A 17,227-nucleotide genomic window follows, 5' to 3' on the forward strand; every position below is an offset into this window, starting at 1 on the left:
TCTTAATTGGTGGTGGTCAGAAGAAAAAGGTTTTGGGGTATACAGCCGAAACATCCGCTGATATGTGCCACACATAGGACTACAGATGGAATGCGGTAGACGCTACGGTTCTGGCGCCCCTGACCTATCGCCGGGTGGCTATCGCGCGCCCAGGCTTGCCAACTTCAATAACGGCATCGACCCTTTAAACTACCACCACGAAGAACCGAAGATCTACACACATTATAGTGTCTTTCGGATACACTTAGAAAGCGAGCACCCGCCTCATGGTAGGAATAATGTGAGCGAATCTGAGACCATGAGATAGTACAACATAGAAGATTGCATGGCTTCCATAGATCTACCGCAAAACTGGAACTTTCTGGTGACAAGTATTGACCGACTAGTACTACGCGTTGATATCTGCGCCCCTGTCAACAAGGTCGCGGACCAGATCCTCATGTCCACCAGATAAGGCGGCCCTGAGACTATTCCCGAATATTCCACCATTCGCATTAACATCAGCGCCCTTTTCAAGTAGCATCCTCACTATGTTACTGTTCCCCTTGAACGAAGCGGCTTGGAGCGCGCTGTCATAAGCATTTTGCCGCTCGTTGATATCGGTGCCCACATCTCCTTTCTCAAGTAACATCTTTGCCACCATCTCATGCCCGTTGTACGATGCAGCATGGAGTGCTTTGCTGGATTCACCCTCTTTGAAGCTGGCCCTTCTATCAAACAGCATTTGGACCACTCTCTCATTCCCGCCATACGCAGCAGCTTGCAGAGCCGGACCGCACCGTCCGCCCGGAGCGTTGATGTCAGCGCCGCGATCAAGAAGGACTTCAGCCACCTTCTCGTTTCCACGGAACGCGGCGGCCTGGAGCGCAGTGACGGCACCCGGTCCAGGCGCATCGATGTCTGCACCGTGGTCGAGAAGGATGGCGACGACGTCCCCGTGTCCCTCGAACGCCGCGGCGTGGAGAGCGTTGCCGTAGTGGCCGCCTTGGGCGTTCACGCGGGCACCCTCGTTGAGCAGTGTGTCGACCAAGTTTTTGTGTCCTCTGCTCGAAGCGGCTTGGAGGGCATTCCCGTAGTGGCCTCCATCGGCGTTGACGTGGGCGCCGGCGTGCAGCAGGATCCGAACCACCGTGCCGAAGCCCGAAAAGGATGCTTGCTGGAGAGGATTGCCATGGAAGCCTCCGGGGGCGTTTGCATCGGCTCCTCTGTCAAGGAGCATCTGGGTGATCTTCTCGTGCCCTCTGGTTGTTGCGGCGAGGAGCGCTTTGTCGAGGCATCCGTCTCGAGTGTCGAGGACCGCGTCCAACAGTTTCTCAACTGCTTCCTCATCTCCTTCCAGCGATGAAGCCTCGAGGGGGCTCACACGGATGCAGGTGTCGAGCGCTATTTCGACTTCGGTGCCATGTTCTGCGAGAGTAGTGGCCCGGGATGCCCTGTCGAGTTGTTCTTGGGCGTTGGCGTTGGTGTTTCCACCAAATGAAACAGCGGCATTAGCAAGGGACTTGCCCGTGCTGGCACTCCCAGGGCTCGTCATGCTGGCAGCTGTGAAACGGTCCACTAAAGAATGTTAGCATTAGTTCAGGCTCAACGATAGAGATACCTACTCTTCGTAAACGGTAGTTTTGAGTGGGCTATTGCGAGAACGCACTCTGGAAGGCTTAATATGTACAGAATGTTTGACTATTGTAACGGGTAGTGGTTAGGCAGAACTCACACGCCGAGGTAGCAAGAAGTCTCTTCGGTGGAGCCGGTGTGGCGCGGCAACGCAATACGAGTAATGTTCATCGCCAACATCAGTGGGGCTGAGCAGCTACTGTTGGAACTTGGAAGCATCGGAAGTCGGCAGTGCTACGTACTTATTGGAGCATCGAGGGACTGGTGCGGTTGATGCCTAAAGCGGGACAATCCGAAGTATCTGAGCAATCCCGGCTCGGAGTCGCCGAGCGAACGAATCAGTTGATTGACCGATAGGCAACACCCAAGCGTCCCTTTGCGCACAGACTTGCAAGGCTTCCTCGTACCAAGCAGCAACATGGCGACGAATGTGCCAACGTGCAGAAGCAGAAACGTGTCCAGATATCAATACCGTTTCACTCAGTCTACCACATCCAGTGAGTGCTGATGTGCTCGAGAGAACGAATCGAATGTATCTCTAACCTTAACTTGAACCGGAAAAACCCAAGGCAACAAGGGGCAGTGCGGAGTCTAGCGCCAACGACCCCACGGCGACGCCGGGCTATACGTAAAACAAGACTTAATAACTGAAGCATGTGTACCGCCCTGTATCAATTAGTGAATTTCTCGAGCGGAACAGTTGACACTCGAGTATCCTCGCTATTTACTTTATCAAATCACGTCAATAGCTCTTCAAGATCATGTCGCCAATACACGAAGGCTACTATGATTCTTTGTTGAAAGAAAGGACTGGTATATTCCGCATAAATGACTGTCTCAACAACGAAAGTTTTGATCTGCCTGCTGTAAACTCAAATTGCCGGTCAACACACTATTTGTCTGCCAAATCTCCGTCATTCTATTTTGTTCCTCTCTCTTGCAAGAGGAAGACGTTGCTTTCAGAGACTTCGTCGCTCTCCGTTGGAACAGGCTGAGCCCGCACAGCAAGTGTGCTTGGGTGCTTGAGATTGAAGGCAAGCATAACCGAAAGCATGAGCGCTGCATCGAGCACGTAGAGGTAGATCTCGCTGGAGCGGAGTATGCCGGCATCACCCTGGACATACTCGACGAGGCGAAAAACAGTGCGTACCAAGATCAGTCCGATGGTGAGGTAAAGAACACCCATGTTCGATTGCCAGCAGACGTAGCGAGAAGCAACCGTAGGGTTGTTGCGAAGCCGAACGCCGTAGTGGACGGAAGCAGCAGCGAACATGCAGAGGACGACGAGCTGGACGGCCAAGCCGAGAGCGATGTAGTCTTCGCCTCGCTCTATGGCCGTTTTCGAGGCGGCAGTTGCCATGGTGATGCCGCCTGAGCCGAGCTTGGGTCAGTTGCACGTATGCCACATCTAGAAGCTGGACATACCGATGCTTTGGATGATGCCTGAGGCGATGTCGCCGACCGTAATTATCTTGGTGAGCCAGGAGGCTCGCACCAGGCAAAGTGCCCCACCATCGGTCGTTCGGATGACACAACCCAACAACATGTACATGGCGGCTGCGAACTGGGATGGTGCCATCAAGGGGAGTATGGTTTGTGCGATGTAGGGCGCTTTGCCGGTATTTGGGTATTGGGCCGCGGCGATGGAGCGCGCAATGTACCCGGCGATCTCGCCTGGGAAGAACGTCAGCAAGGCCATGATGGGTATTATTGGGAAGCGCTTACAGATGCCACCAATCGCAAAGGGAATGAAGTACAGTGTACGATGGCGTGTGATTTGAGCAATGTGGACGGCCGTAGTGATTGCGAACAGCGCAGTGACTGTGATGGCAGCTGCCAAGCTGGGCTCGTATTGAGCGAAGAATTGTTGAGTCGAACCAGGCATTGTGTGGGGAAGTACAAGTCGAATAGTTAGGGCTCGGGTAAATCAATAGAAAGCTTGGGTTGAGTAATATGGCGAGTAGAGTTCGAGTGAAAACATGTGCCTTTATTTCCAACGGCTGGGGCGTGTTTTGGAGATTCTACAAGATCTACAGCTCCGCCCCAAATGGTTTGAGACAGCCGCGTAATACGTATCAGGTATCCATTGCCTCATCTGTACGAGCAGTACGGATCAACCATGATGGAATGTGTATCTATACTCCGTTAGGTTTCCTTTCCGGCACTATGCGGTGATATGCGGAATTTTCCATATTTAGCTTAAAATATATGTAGGGATCCGTAAGAAGGGCCCAAGTGATATGTAGCATGCTGGTAACTCTATGCAAACTTAGCTTTGTATGCTCGAGCCAATAATGTGGCTCAGCGAAAACGGTAGTTGTAATCGGCTTCCACAAAACGGGCTGTGCGCAGACAAAGAGGCTGTTCGGGTAATGTGATAGAAGGATGAGCCCTGTCTTGCCTTAGTAGTAGTAGAATGATGCTTTGTCTCTTCCAGTCTTGCTGCACAGACTATTACATAGTTTGCTTTTTGCGACTATGCCTGGAATTCTCTATAGTTCGCCTGCCTTAAAATCGCTATCCCATTCGCCGCATTCTTGTCGAGATCTCTTACATTAGGCGTGGCTCGCGGATCTTAAACACTAGTGGCCGCTCGTAGTCGCATGACCGGTGGTATGGTGCCGGGATGTATTCGATACCAGGCACCGCGCCGCTCGGCCGTGGTGTGTTTAGAAAGAGACCTCCGAAGCATGATTCTGGGTTATCGAAAGGATTTGCGGTAAGACCAACGGTGGAAGCAGTGGCTTACTCGATTAGTAAAGGCCTGCCTCCGTTAGCGGCATTTCCAACGTCTACGTTAAGACTACCATAGACGCGGTAACCCCGACCTCGCCGTCGCGAACAACCTCGCCGGTAACCGCATCCTCTCCGGTCGTCGCTATCGCTATCGCCTCCGCCTCCGCCTTTACCGTCGACACCTTCACCGAAAGCGGCCCCCGCAAACCACGGCCGCTCCCCGCCTTTCTCGACGCTTAGCGGTCCACGATCGTTTACGAGTGCACCTACTCCGACCACGAATATATCGCTTTCGTCTTCCGTCGACTCCAGCCAGGTCGCCCGTCCGCACCGTCCGCTAGATCGACCGAGGCCCACTTCTCGGCGCCCTCGTGCAGCAGGCCTTGCGAATGTCACGGACGGCCTAACTGGCGCGTCCGGCGGCAACCTCGCGTGTGGGTTTAACAACACGGACATGGCGGCGGCGGTTGAGACGGTGCTGGATCGGGTGGACGGGGCGTACATCTCGCTGCTGCGGCAGGAGTCGAGCGGAGTAGCTTGTACGGTGGAATGCAAGGTACGTTAATGGCGGAAGTCCGGCTGCATGTGATGATTCTACGGCTGGGTAATGGTGTTGGGCTTGCTGCTCGTTGACACTGCGTTAGGGACGGTCCATACGTGTGCTGCAGGTAGGAGGATGGTGGCAGCGTTTGAGGTGCAGGATGCGGTGCCGTTTCTCAAAACTTTCCTAGTCAATCCAGCGATCGAGGAGGGCGCGAGAGCGTGCTGTAGTCGGAAAGAAGGTGTTGGGAGCGGGGTGCAGGGTTGGGCATAAACTGGAACGCAAAGGAGGGCGCTAATTCATCCATGTAAGGCACACTTGAAGCGGACGTTTTCAACGACACCAACGTTTGGGCAGGTTAGTCTTCGACAGCATCAGAAGTTGTGTTGCGTAATGCAAGGAGTCGGAGTTCATAGAGCCTCGGCTTGGGCCAATCACAACCTCCGCACGCCGTACCGACCCGGCGAGAATCATCTCCTGCGGCCGTTCGCATAAACCCTTCTAATAAAGACCCACTAACAGATGCCCTGGTCTCATTGAGCAAGCTGTACCGATAGCTGCCTCACCTAGCTGAGGGGAACTTGCGGAATTCTTCTTATCTCCAACATGTTATTTTCTTTATCTTTTGCATAATCCTGCATATATTTCCGCGGCGACAAAGTGATCTACGGTGATGGGGCTTATCCAATCACCACGTTGTCCGATAGCCTCCATCCCTTTACAGAGTTAGCTGTCTCCTCATCTATATCAGGCTGGCATGAAGAAACTATGCTAACCGCCGTCACATTAAGACTGCAAAGCTCTTATATAATCTGCTTAAGAACAAACGCCTGTAGTTCACGCTGCTCGGCTTCGTCCTCCCGCTTTAAGCGTATCTTTTACTCTGCGGACATGTCTTTTCGCCTCTCGGCGCATATTTCGTTCAGTATATACAAGAGCTCGGCTTTACTAGCCCGTTTGCGCGCACTAGCGAAGCCCTGGCTGCGCACGTAGCGTCTGGTAACATCTATGGCGCCGTCTTTGGAGAAGGCGATACAGTACGACAGCTTTTAGCCCCATCCTTCGCACAGTCAGCGTTGGCCTAGAACTCTGCGGAGCCTCGACATACCTTCATAGTAAATGGACGGTTCGTCCCACGCCTCAGCATAGGTGTCGACGTGGATCTATCTCTTCTGGTATTCTAAATAGACTTCTGTCCAACTATGGTCCTCCGAGCTCCACACCCACCGTACCCTAGCCCCGATGGCATGGCAAAGTATCGAGAAACACAGGGTCCACTCCCCCGAACGGCCCTTTCGGGTGTGCAAGAGGGTAAAAGGGTCGTAGTACCGCGGAAACCGCTTAAAGCTGCCGCAAGAGCCATCGTTACACCGGTAGATCTTAACTTAGTTCGCACTACCTGCCCTTTCGTTGATAAGCGGCTCTTCTATGCCGAGTGGGGTCGTCTTGCCGCCGCAGCGTGAGCAGGTGGGGTTATCGACCTATAAAAAGAACGATCTCTTAAACTACCGCAAGAGTGCTCGGATGACGCAATCCTAGAAGCCAAGTATCGGCGGCCTGACGGGCAAATAGGTGGCGGCATCTATACGAAGAGCTTAGAACTCTTTTTCTACTTCTCTGTGCAGCGTTTCTAGCGGCACGCATGTGAGAGCGTAGTTAAGCAAGTCTGGCTAGTTTTACTGCAATGGCCTGTCGGAAAGGTGTCGCAACATCTTCTTAAACCGAAGCGGTCTCCCATCTAAAGGGATTTATGGATCGACTGGTATGTTGTGGATGTGGAGCTAAGGCACTGTCGAGCGACTTCGCCGCGCCTAAGACAGCTTCGCCTTGCGCGCCTCACTTAGAATCTCGCGGAATCTCCCAGCCAGTGCCTAAGCCTCTCTGCTGTTAATTGCCGTCGTCGGAACCCTAGGCCCGCAGTTGCTAAATCGAGTCCAGATCTAAAGCCGTAAGGGGAGACGTCGTCGAATATCCTAGAGTATCCCGTGGGCCGGTATAATATACGCGTTCCTCGAACCCGGAGATCTAGCAACGATATAACCTTCGAGGTCGCCCGTTTCTTTATTAACGACGACGGAGCCGCAGTCGCCTTCGGCTAGGGCGCCGTCTAGCCTTACTAACTAGAGTTCCTGTGTCTTTCTGCCGCCGGGTAATGTTATAAGCGATGGCGTTCCTAAGAGCATGCCACCTCTGGCATTTCCAGATCCGGTGTAGGCTACGACTGCGACATCTCGAGGCATGTCGCTAGCACGCATCCTTGGCTAAACAACGTGATAGTTGCACAGGGAATGGGCAATCGGTACCCTCGTGCCATCTGCCGGCTGTCTGCCCTTCTATATGACTAGGTAATAGTCCAGCCCCGGATTCGGCCTATCTTTAGACGAAAGCACAACGTCATCCCGATTAAAAGCAGGTGATATTTTCGACTTCCTCGAACTTAAAGCTTCCGTACGTATATTCGACGTGGTTACATCCCTCGCTAGGCCCCGATTCTCCGGTGGTCGTTGGAAGCCCTCCGGGGCGCCATTATCTTTACTGCTTTCAACCGATTCTACGTCGAGGCCTTCCGCGTCGAAACTTAGATCGAGGTTAAGCTTATCACCACCTTCGAAATTAATTACGTAGTTATGTTCGAAAAAAGCATGTGAGGCCGTCGTGAACAGTAAGAGGCCGTCCCAGCTAAAAACAGTGCTAACCGTAGCCGACTTCCGCCGGACCGAGCCGTGCGGTCCACATTGCTGCGTTGAAACAAGCCGGCCCGTGGGATTATCGCAGATAGCGGTCATGTTCTCTAAAGAAAGTGATACGTCCCCGTCGTCAGATGCAAGCGGCCTGGGCTGCTGATTAAACTTAGGCGGCTGGGTGAAGTCTCCGGTCTTGAATCCCGGGAAATTCGCAAGGATGCCGCTGTTCTCTATCTGCTTTCTAGCAGCCTTTCGTACGCTGATCTCCTTGTTGCAGAATAGAACGACGGGATACGAGCTCTTTTTGGATTTCCCGATTATGTACACCGACCAGATGACAGGCGTAGAGTTGTCCGGTCTATGCTCTTTCAGATACTCTTCGATGTACACTCTCAGAACGAGAAATTTTCGGCGGACATGTCCTGTAGCTTCCCAGCAGCGAAACCTTCCGATCTTTCGGTACTCGACTCCGATCGAATCTTCGAAGGTCGGCGTTTCCACCGAGGCTTTGCTGTCTTTTGGCTCTTCCGATCGGTGCAAGAAACGCGTAAAACGGTTCGTAGGCGTCGTCGTCATCTTATCTCACATGCTGGTCCTGGCATCCACTGACGCTGTTCACGCTGTGTGACAAGAGGGCGTGACAAGAGGGGAAGACGGTCACGAAAGAGCTGCGGCAACAAGAAGAACAAGCTGAAGATATGAGCGGGTGGAGCAACAACAAGGAAGGAGACCGGAAAAGGAACTGGCGGGGTGGTTCGTGGCTGATGGGAGGGTGTGACAAGACAATCGACGTAGTCCGCCGAGGCTGAGCTGCATATCTGCCTCGCACCGCTTACCTGGCCGCGTCAACGACGCGCAACACCATGGGCGCAGCTGGATATGGCCAAGAAAGCGCCACTAAAGACCTCGAAGGCCCCGTGGAAACATCACTTGGCCATAACCTCAAAGCTGAGTATCCGAAATGCTGGACGCCGAGTGCTTGAAGCTGCCCATTACCACGTGCCACCCCACGGTGGAGGAGAAGGTGGTCCTGCTCAACGCCATCTGGAACAATAAAGTCGACCCCAAAGCCTCGAAAGCGCAATCGCTCGACATCGACCCTTACCTCGAGTACTACGCACAGCAATGCCACATCTTCAGCCTGGAGCAAAGCTGCTGCTTACCAAGCGATGGGTCGTCCGGATTCAGAGTCTCAGCCCACAGCGACATCCTACACGTGGTAGAATGCCTTGTGGCAGAGTCGCGACAGAGAGATGATATGATACAGAGCCTCAAAGCATTACGACTAGCAGCCTCGAAACCGGATACCGAAGAGAAGGAAGATTCCGCCCCCAACGACCACGTCATCAACAACGCAATCGACTGGGCGGCAAGGCTGGTCACGATGATGGACATTGGCCAACCACACTGCGCCTATTCCGCCCACCGCCCGCTCCTCTGGGACAAGGATTCTTTGCGCGCATTCGTATCCAATCACTTCGAGCCCGCAAGGCAGAGCGCGGGCTACGTGCGCCTCCCCAAGCTCTTCAACGCCCGCAATCTCGAGCTCCTCGCCGGCATCAAAGTCTCCTGGACCAACAATATCTCCGATCACCTGAGGCTAAGGGATGATGACAAAGAGGTCCTCGTTTTCCACCACGCAACGTTCCTCGAGCAGAGCCGCACGTAAGCCACGCATCTCATACCCGACGGTTTCCGCAAAACTCATCGCACCGCACAGGGACATCTTCCCACCCGGCTTCTGCAAGGAGACGCTGCGCACGCTCTCTCTGCTCCTTCCGTCCTCGGACAAGCGCACTGCGAAATGGTACAAGAAGCAACGCTCTCTGGAGAACCTCGACGGCAGAGCGGTCCGACTACCACACCTCCGCACCGACGATCGGCAGATCGAGAATTTCCATTTCTGGCGAGAGCGGCTCGTGCTGCTGAAGCAGGTCTTTGACGAGGCGGAGCCGAGCTCGCTGTCTCAGTGGTGGTACGACAGACGGAAGGGCCCGCAATGGTACACCTTCTGGGTCGCCGTTGCCGTTCTCTTCTTGACCGTGTTCTTCGGCATCGTCCAGTCCGTCGAAGGGGCTTTGCAGGTGTATCGCGCCTACCACCCGGGAGGCCCAGGGGCGCACTAGTGGAAGACCAGGCAGCTTTCTATGTTCCGTTCAGCATGATTCACCGGTATCCATGCGTGCCGCGGTGGAGCCCTCGCCGTGTCGAAGACATCATACCGACCCGGCGACTTTCGGTCCACAAACTCTTCCCGCGTCCCCCAGCCGAGCGCTATCGTACCAACGCTGCCCCTGGGAGAAACTATGGTATTTATTAGCGGGTCACGTAGGAAGAGCCCAAAAGACTGTCCAAGGCCCCGCTGATTTGATACCATAATTTGACTTGGGAACGTCTATGATAACTGCCAAAGACAAGAAGCCACCTGGAGGTGCTTCGGAGCTCGGTACATCTTGATGTTCGAAGTCAAGGAACTCCTGGTAATTGTTCAACGACGTGAGTGAGAGGAATTGCTTTCTTCAGGTTCGTCGGTGGGAACAGTAAACACTGGAATTTGTTGATGGACATGTTCAGTGAGCCCGAGTCAAAACTTTGCCAGCGTTGTCCATCCACGTTCGCTTTGGCATCCTGCAGCATTGTCGTATTCACGAAGCACCATCTGCTTTCCCATTCTTCTCGGCGCCCTCCAAAATAGCCGCCTCATCCTCCTCCAGAACGCCCATGGTCTGAACCGTCCACTGCCGAAGAGGCTCCCCAATCTCCAAATACGGCTTACGCGGCGCAAAAGTCATGCGGTCCCGCAAACCAAGCCTCGTCCTCCCAACAAACCACCACGCGCCATACTTAGTCGCAGCCAAACTCTTCTTGCACGCCCACTCGGCGTTGGCCACCACCGCCTGCAGCCTCTGCGCTTCGTCCCTCTTCCCCTCCGTCCACAGATCGAAGACGCGGGCGGTGGCGGCGGGGAAGACGTTGGCGAGCCCGGTGACGCAGCCGACGCCGCCCGCCTCCAGCGTCGGCACCAGGTAGTCGGACGACCCGCCGTAGACGCCGAACTGGGCGGGCGAGAAGGTGCTGGCCAGGCGGACGGCCTTGCCGACGTTGCCGCAGGTCAGCTTGACGGCGACGATGTTGGGGTGCGCGGCCAGCGCGGCGAGCTGGTCCGAGTCGAGGTCGATGCCGGATGTCACGCCAGGGAACTTGTTGTTGAACGTCTTTCCATCAGTGACTTGAACCACCGCTGCCGCCGCCGCAAAAATCAACGCATGGGAGTGGTGAGAGAGGGAAAAGGGGAAGAAGGGATGCCACGCACGTTATACACCACCACCGGCAGCGGACTCGCATCCGCCACATCGCGATAGTACCCCAACAGCGCCTCCTCGGTGACGGCCTTGGCCCAGTAGCTAGGCGGCAGCAGCAGCGCCCACCCGGCGCCCGCATCGTGCGCGTCGTGTGCCAGTTGCACCGTCTCCTTGGTGCCCTGGGCCGAGATGCCCGCGACGAGCGGGTATTCGCCGTCGGGGATGCCGAGGTCGGCGACGGCGCGCCGGGCGGTGGCGACGATCTGCTTGCGCTCGGCGCGGTCGAGCAGGGCGAGCTCGCCGTTGGTGCCGAGGTAGACGAGGCCGTGCTGGCCGGCGCGGACGAGGTGTTGGCAGTGCGCGTACTGCATGCCCGCCGCGCAAGCGTGAGGTTGGTTAGTGCTGGTGACGTGCAGGGGGACCGGCGGCGCGCGGCGGTGGGATGGGGCGGGGCGGGATGGGACGGACCATTGCGTCTAGGTCTATTTCCTGGGCCGGCGTGTTCTTGTAGAGCGTGACGACGGGGCAGTAGACGCCGGGGGGCAGTGGGCGCGCTTTGGCGGGGATCGTTGACGAGGGCATTTTTTTGGTGGTGGTGGTGGGATTTCCGAGGCTTGGTGTTGGCTATCTGGGCTCTGGAATAGGAGAGGCTGGAATCGGTGGACGAAATCGGCGGGAAGCTTGGTTGAGGGCCATGGTGTAAGTACATACATCCAAAGCAGTCCCCTCGGTAATTGGACTGCTTCGTCGCGTCAGCGGCCGAGCATACCGACATCGAGCAGGGTGTAGTAGCATGGGTTGTGGTTGTGATGGTCAGTAGTACGCCGTTCTCCCGAACCCCGCATTGTAGTCGGATTAAAATCCGATATGGTAGGTGGGGGTTCGGAGAAGCGCCTTAACGCTACCCGGCGTATCACCAAGCATATCACAACTGCTCTACGATCTCATGTGGTCAGAAGATATCATCCATATTGAGTCTCTCCTATTGCCCCGCTGCCTCGAATGCATGGGTATTGACTGGCGTCAGCGGCTTTCCAGCAAATCCCCCGTCCGGACCCACCACGGTGACAATGTTCTTCATAGCCAGCAACTCAAAGTTGACTCGAGTATCCAGCGCTCCTCCACCGATATGCGTTGTCAACGTGACATTTTCCATCTCGATGAGTTCCTTCGGAATGTGTGGCTCGTTGTAGAAGACATCCAACCCAGCCGCCGAGAGATGGCCCTTCTTCAACGCATCGATCAACGCCTTCTCCTCCACGATGGGCCCCCGCGCAGTGTTGATCAGCCTTGCGCCCTTCTTGATGAGGAAAATATTGCTCGCGTTGATCAAGTCTTGGGTGTGCGGGTTCAGCGGCGTGTGCAGCGAGACGCAGTCGGAGATGGCCAGAAGCTCGTCCAGCGACGCGTGGTACGTAGCCCCCAGCCTCTCCTCCTCTTCGGCGCTGGCACGGACGACGTCGTAGTAATGGATGTCCATGCCCAGCGCCAACCGAGCCTTGACAGCCAGCTTCTTGCTGATGTTGCCCAGGCCGACGATGCCGAGCACGTGTCCGCGCGGGTTGGCCGACATGTCGGCGATCAAGCCGTGCGTGTAGGTGAACTGCTCCGGGTCGCCCGAGCGCGCGGCCAGCTGGGCGCGGGTCAGGTTGCGGAAGACGGACAGGATCATGTAGAGGGCCGTGTCCGAGACGGCCTCGTCCGATGCGCCCGCTCCATTCGCGTACCAGATCTTGTGCTTGCCGAAGACGTCGATGTCGGCCCAGTTGAAGCCGGCGCCTGCGGATGCGAAGATGCGGACGGACGGCGGCAGCAGAGAGATCAGCTCCTCGTCCCACTGACCCATCTCGCCGCCGCTCTGGAAATGCGGCCGGAAGATGGCTGAGAAGTTTCCATATCTGTGTCTTGCTCAGTACTTCTACCTGTATGCATGTGTTTAGGAAACGTACTTTTTCTCTCTCAAAGCCTTCTTAAAGGACTCCCTGTCCAAGTCCTCGTTCCTGACGACATTGAACCTTGGTAGGAATTCTTTTTCGTAGTACTCGGTGCTGTACTTGACAGCGTTTCCAAGATGCAGAACGGTAGGCTTCGCCATTTTGCCCGTTGGCAAGTTCGCGAGGAAAGTGTGACTGAAGAGCGAACACCCCGCATCGTGGTCGGCGAGATGCACATCTTTTCCGACGCCAGCTGCGGGGCAGACGCCGACAAGTCCCCGGCTGCTCCACTATTCCTTCACTTTTCCCCTCTATTGCACAATCTTCATGCCGATCTTGCTCTTGGTAAAGGGTCTTTTCCGACAAGGAGGTTGGCATGCTCGGGAGCCTGCGCGACAGAGCTCGTTCGCAGGTAATCCAACAAAGCTCCCCATCTTCAATCGGGAAGTCCCATCTTCGACGCGACCATCAGACTGATTATGGTTCAGGATCGTGCTGATTTTCTTATGACTCTTTGGGTACCTGCTGGTCGTGGAAAGAGATGGATTTCGTGTGACTGTATGCACAGTCACCTGGCCATACACTTTATTTTAACCTCGTCCGGATGTCCCCTGGATTCTTAATTTCACATGAGAGAATTCTAGCGCGCTTCCATACGGAGGACGGCGCCAGATGCTGCGAAGATTGTTCTACCGATCCTCGCTCGGCCGAAGGAAACCAAGCATGGCAGGTGTCCGGTTGCGGAAGCGTCCGTATCGCCGTGCTCGCTATGCCTGTTTGTGCTGCATTTCGTCAGCCCTACCGAATCGAGACCGCCCAAGGGATGGAAGACTAGGCCAGAGGCGGCCGTTTCGCTTGTCTTGGTCTTTGTTGGACGTCGATCGTGGGAATGAAGTCCGGACGCAAGGGATGTCGGAATCAGGGAACAGGGTCGACGCGGAGGTTGCCAGTGCATGTAACATTCTTAAGGCAATCTGTCGCCCAAGCCACGCACGCACACATAACAGCTCCAGTCCCCATGATGGAAATCCCTTCACTCTCGGCCAGAAGTCTACCCCCACAGCTTCGACAGGACCATGGCAGTGATGAACAGGCATCAGTTCTTTCCAAAACCCGAGGGCATGAGGTCATTGCCACCACTGCGAGTGTCTTTGCTATCTGCCTTCTGGTCGTTGGCATACGCCTGTTCACCCACCTGCATCTCCTCCGCACTTTTGCTTTGGACGACAGTGTGATCATAGTGGCTACAGTACGGGCCCCCGAGTGCTTCCGTCTTCCGCGCTGACACCTTGACAAGCTGTGTGCGGCTGCTCTGATGGGACTTCTTATCCATGCAACCCGTAAGCTTGAATGCTGCTTGGAGATTCATATCTGACTCAAGCAGATACTGGTCTCGGGTCGCATATCTCCAATCTTTCGATACCCGAGCTTCAGAGCATGACTTTGGTTCGTACGCTACGCCCGCAACATCTTGTCAGTTGCTAATATGGCCAAGAACCTGTGGATTGCGTACATCTTCTTCAACTTCAGCCTGGGCATCACAAAGATGTCCATCGTGCTCTCCTACCTGCGCCTCTTTGCCTCGTCGAAAGGGACGAGAGTAGCGTGCGTCGTCTTTTTATACGTCCTAATGCTCAACACGGTAGTGTCGGTGACGTGCTGCATCCTGACCTGCCGGCCAATATCGCTCTTCTGGCATCCGGAGAAGGTCACGTCGCCCGCCGCCTTCAGCGAGCATTGCGTCAACGTCAAAGCCATGTGGTTCGCCCAAGGCTACACCTACGTCTTTTTCGACCTCGTCCTCATCGTGCTTCCAATCCCCGTCGTGAAGTCCCTACGCATCTCTCGACGCGAAAGATGGGCGCTCGGAAGCATCTTTGCTCTTGGCGGATTGTAAGTGGGCAACGTTTCTCCTTTCAGTGTCCTCAATCTCACAACAGTGAACGCAGTGGATGTATATGCTCCTTTCTTCGCCTGCGCTCCATCGACAAAGCAGCCGATTCAACGGATCCAGGATGGGACAACGTAGACTCGGCCCGCTGGGCGGTGATCGAAGTGGTGGTCGGCATCATCTGCGCGTCGTTGCCGCAGTGCAAAACGCTTCTCACCCGGCTTTTCCCGCGCTTCCTCAATCCCAACCGCAGGAGTGACCAGGCAACGGTTGCCGTCACTGGGTTCGAAAAAGGCCACGGGTGGAACTCGCTGCTGGAACATGGCATCAGGATGGACGCGGCGCAACGAAACCAGATGAGCCGGAAAGGAGGACTTGTTCAGTCGATGGTGGAAAGGGGCGGGCCGGAAGAGGGCTTCGGTCGGTTCGGTGTCGAGCCGCCCAGGGACTCTGCGATTCTGGTCACCACGACCATGACGCAGCGGCGGGATTCGCACTGCCCCAGTTTGGAAATCATGGGAGAGGCTTCGAGGAACAACAGCATCACTCCGAGCGAGGTATCGCTCCCTCCGTTTCTCACCGAGGACTGAGGATCCGTCCGCTGTACATTCAGTATATATATTGCAGTATATAACACTTTAATGAACAACACGACTCTAGAGCTTATAGTGCGGCCTCGGCACATTGTCGTAATACGGCACAACAATCACATCCGGATCCTCCGTCATGCTCACCATGGCCGCCGTCCCCGGGTGCGTCGGCTTCGCACTAACCCTCAGATCCAAGCACCCCGGCCGCCGTCCCTCCGCCCCTTCCCGCAGCAATGCCCCAACCTTCTCCCGAACCTCCCCCAACCCCTCCGCCCTCTCCCCCGCGCATCCCAACCCCCTCGCCACCATCGCAAAGTCGACGCTTGCACTCAACCCGCTGACCGGCCTCGCCGCCGTCTTCCCCGCGTACACCAGATCCTGCCCATTGCGACTCATGCCCCAACACGCATTGTTCACAACAACCGTCAAGACGCGCAGCCCGTGCCTCGCAAACGAATCCAGCTCCATGAAGTGAAACCCCGCCGCGCCATCGCCCGTGACCAGGACGACGAGCGGCGGCTTGCCTCCCTCTTTCCGCTCGCCAGCAACAGCACAGCCCAACGCGTACCCGAACCCGTTCCCCAAGAAGCCGAGATACCCGGTCGACGAGATCAGCGCGGAGGGCCGACACTTCGCCGCCGCGGCGACCGGGCCCGCCCACAGCGCCGCCTCGCCGCCGTCCAAGACGACGACGGGGCGCTCGTCGGGCGGCAGCGCGGCGAAGAAGGCGTCCAGCGCGCGATGCGGATGCAGTGCCCCCGTCTCCCCTACCACATCATCAACGCCATCGAACAGGCTCGGCCGCCCCCCCACCTCGAGCACCGCGCGCAGCCACCCCCCGTCGACTGTCGCCTGCTGCTGCTTCCCCTCCTTCAACGCCGCCGCCAACGCCTCCAGCGCCGCGCCCGAATCCGACACCATCCCCACCGCCACCGGGAACGTCCGCCCGAGCTCGCCGCCGTCCGTGTCGATCTGGATGATGTGGCAGTTTGACGCCGGTACGATGGCGCCGCTCCGCCCGCCCAGGTACATGCCCGTGCGCGCGCCCACGAGCACGACGGCATCCGGCGTCATCGACGACGTTCCCAGCGCGGCCAGGACGCCCGCGGGTCCCGCGAACGAGGGGAGGGCGTAGAGCGATGGCGGGAGGCGGGCGAACTTGCCGCTGGTGAGGAGGGGGATGCCGGGGGCGGCGGCGGCGAAGGCGGAGATGGAGGAGGAGGCGGAAGCGGCGCCCGTGCCGAGGATCACGGCGGGCCGTTTGGCGGCGAGGAGGATGGCGGCGGCGGAGGCGATGGCGGCGGGGTGCGGGGCTGGTGGTGAGGGGAGCGGGCTGCTGATGGAGCCCCAGGAGATGAGGCGCGGGGTGATGGGCGTGAAGAGGACGTCGATGGGGACGTCGAGGAGGACGGGGCCTGGCGCTCCCGATACGGCAATGTGGACGGCGTGGGCGACGAGGCGGGGCAGGTCTTCGGCGCTCGTCACGCGGTGGGCGAACTTGGTCATTGTTCTCGCTACGACGACTTGGTCGATTTGGCCCTGCAGGGAGTTGTTTTCCTGGTCCCGGAGCGGCACGGATGAAGTGATGCATAAGATAGGGCTCCTGTCTGCGAAGGCCGTAGCGAGGCCGGGGAGCCCGTTCGAAAAGCTACGAATGCTCAGTGGGCTGGCCAATGTATGCCTTGATGTGAACTCACCCGCTGTTTGCAGTGACGAAGCAGACGCCCGTCTTCCCCGTCATCTTGGAGTAGCTCTCGGCAGCCTGCACCGCCACCGTCTCGTGCCGCGTGTCGACGAGACGGATGCCAATGGCTTCGCAGCCGAGGAGGAATGCATCGAGATGACCACCATGCAGTCCGAACGCCACCTCAGTCCCCAGCTTCTTCAATGACTGGGCAAGAAGATCCCCACCCGTCAACTCTCTGTTTTCCGGGG

At 56.6% G+C, this 17,227-nt stretch overlaps 7 protein-coding genes across 7 annotated transcripts; 3 read left to right on the top strand and 4 right to left on the bottom strand.

The window, feature by feature from the left end:
* Positions 1-646: 646 nt before the first annotated feature.
* Positions 647-1,345, top strand: SLS55_002759 (uncharacterized protein; the record flags this gene model as incomplete). Its single annotated transcript, XM_066774239.1, has 2 exons — positions 647-655; positions 767-1,345. The coding sequence occupies 2 exons, from the start codon at positions 647-649 to the stop codon at positions 1,343-1,345; spliced, it is 588 nt and encodes a 195-aa protein (XP_066634358.1).
* A 1,188-nt stretch (positions 1,346-2,533) lies between these two features.
* Positions 2,534-3,499, bottom strand: SLS55_002760 (uncharacterized protein; the record flags this gene model as incomplete). Its single annotated transcript, XM_066774240.1, has 3 exons — positions 2,534-2,985; positions 3,040-3,288; positions 3,340-3,499. The coding sequence occupies 3 exons, from the start codon at positions 3,497-3,499 to the stop codon at positions 2,534-2,536; spliced, it is 861 nt and encodes a 286-aa protein (XP_066634359.1).
* Positions 3,500-8,536: 5,037 nt separating this feature from the next.
* On the top strand, positions 8,537-9,701 carry SLS55_002761 (uncharacterized protein; the record flags this gene model as incomplete). Its single annotated transcript, XM_066774241.1, has 2 exons — positions 8,537-9,240; positions 9,296-9,701. 2 exons carry the CDS (start codon positions 8,537-8,539, stop codon positions 9,699-9,701), a joined length of 1,110 nt encoding a protein of 369 aa, XP_066634360.1.
* A 519-nt stretch (positions 9,702-10,220) lies between these two features.
* On the bottom strand, positions 10,221-11,248 carry SLS55_002762 (uncharacterized protein; the record flags this gene model as incomplete). Its single annotated transcript, XM_066774242.1, has 2 exons — positions 10,221-10,816; positions 10,915-11,248. The coding sequence occupies 2 exons, from the start codon at positions 11,246-11,248 to the stop codon at positions 10,221-10,223; spliced, it is 930 nt and encodes a 309-aa protein (XP_066634361.1).
* Positions 11,249-11,859: 611 nt separating this feature from the next.
* Positions 11,860-12,972, bottom strand: SLS55_002763 (uncharacterized protein; the record flags this gene model as incomplete). Its single annotated transcript, XM_066774243.1, has 2 exons — positions 11,860-12,775; positions 12,827-12,972. 2 exons carry the CDS (start codon positions 12,970-12,972, stop codon positions 11,860-11,862), a joined length of 1,062 nt encoding a protein of 353 aa, XP_066634362.1.
* Positions 12,973-14,297: 1,325 nt separating this feature from the next.
* SLS55_002764 (uncharacterized protein) lies at positions 14,298-15,292 on the top strand (the record flags this gene model as incomplete). The annotated part of the gene is made up of 2 exons (XM_066774244.1): positions 14,298-14,704; positions 14,761-15,292. 2 exons carry the CDS (start codon positions 14,298-14,300, stop codon positions 15,290-15,292), a joined length of 939 nt encoding a protein of 312 aa, XP_066634363.1.
* A 66-nt stretch (positions 15,293-15,358) lies between these two features.
* SLS55_002765 (uncharacterized protein) lies at positions 15,359-16,798 on the bottom strand (the record flags this gene model as incomplete). The annotated part of the gene is made up of 2 exons (XM_066774245.1): positions 15,359-16,769; positions 16,791-16,798. The coding sequence occupies 2 exons, from the start codon at positions 16,796-16,798 to the stop codon at positions 15,359-15,361; spliced, it is 1,419 nt and encodes a 472-aa protein (XP_066634364.1).
* Between the last annotated feature and the right edge of the window lie 429 nt (positions 16,799-17,227).

This window comes from Diplodia seriata, assembly GCF_021436955.1.
Source record: "Diplodia seriata strain FDS-637 chromosome Unknown scaffold_3, whole genome shotgun sequence".
Lineage (NCBI taxonomy): Eukaryota > Fungi > Ascomycota > Dothideomycetes > Botryosphaeriales > Botryosphaeriaceae > Diplodia > Diplodia seriata.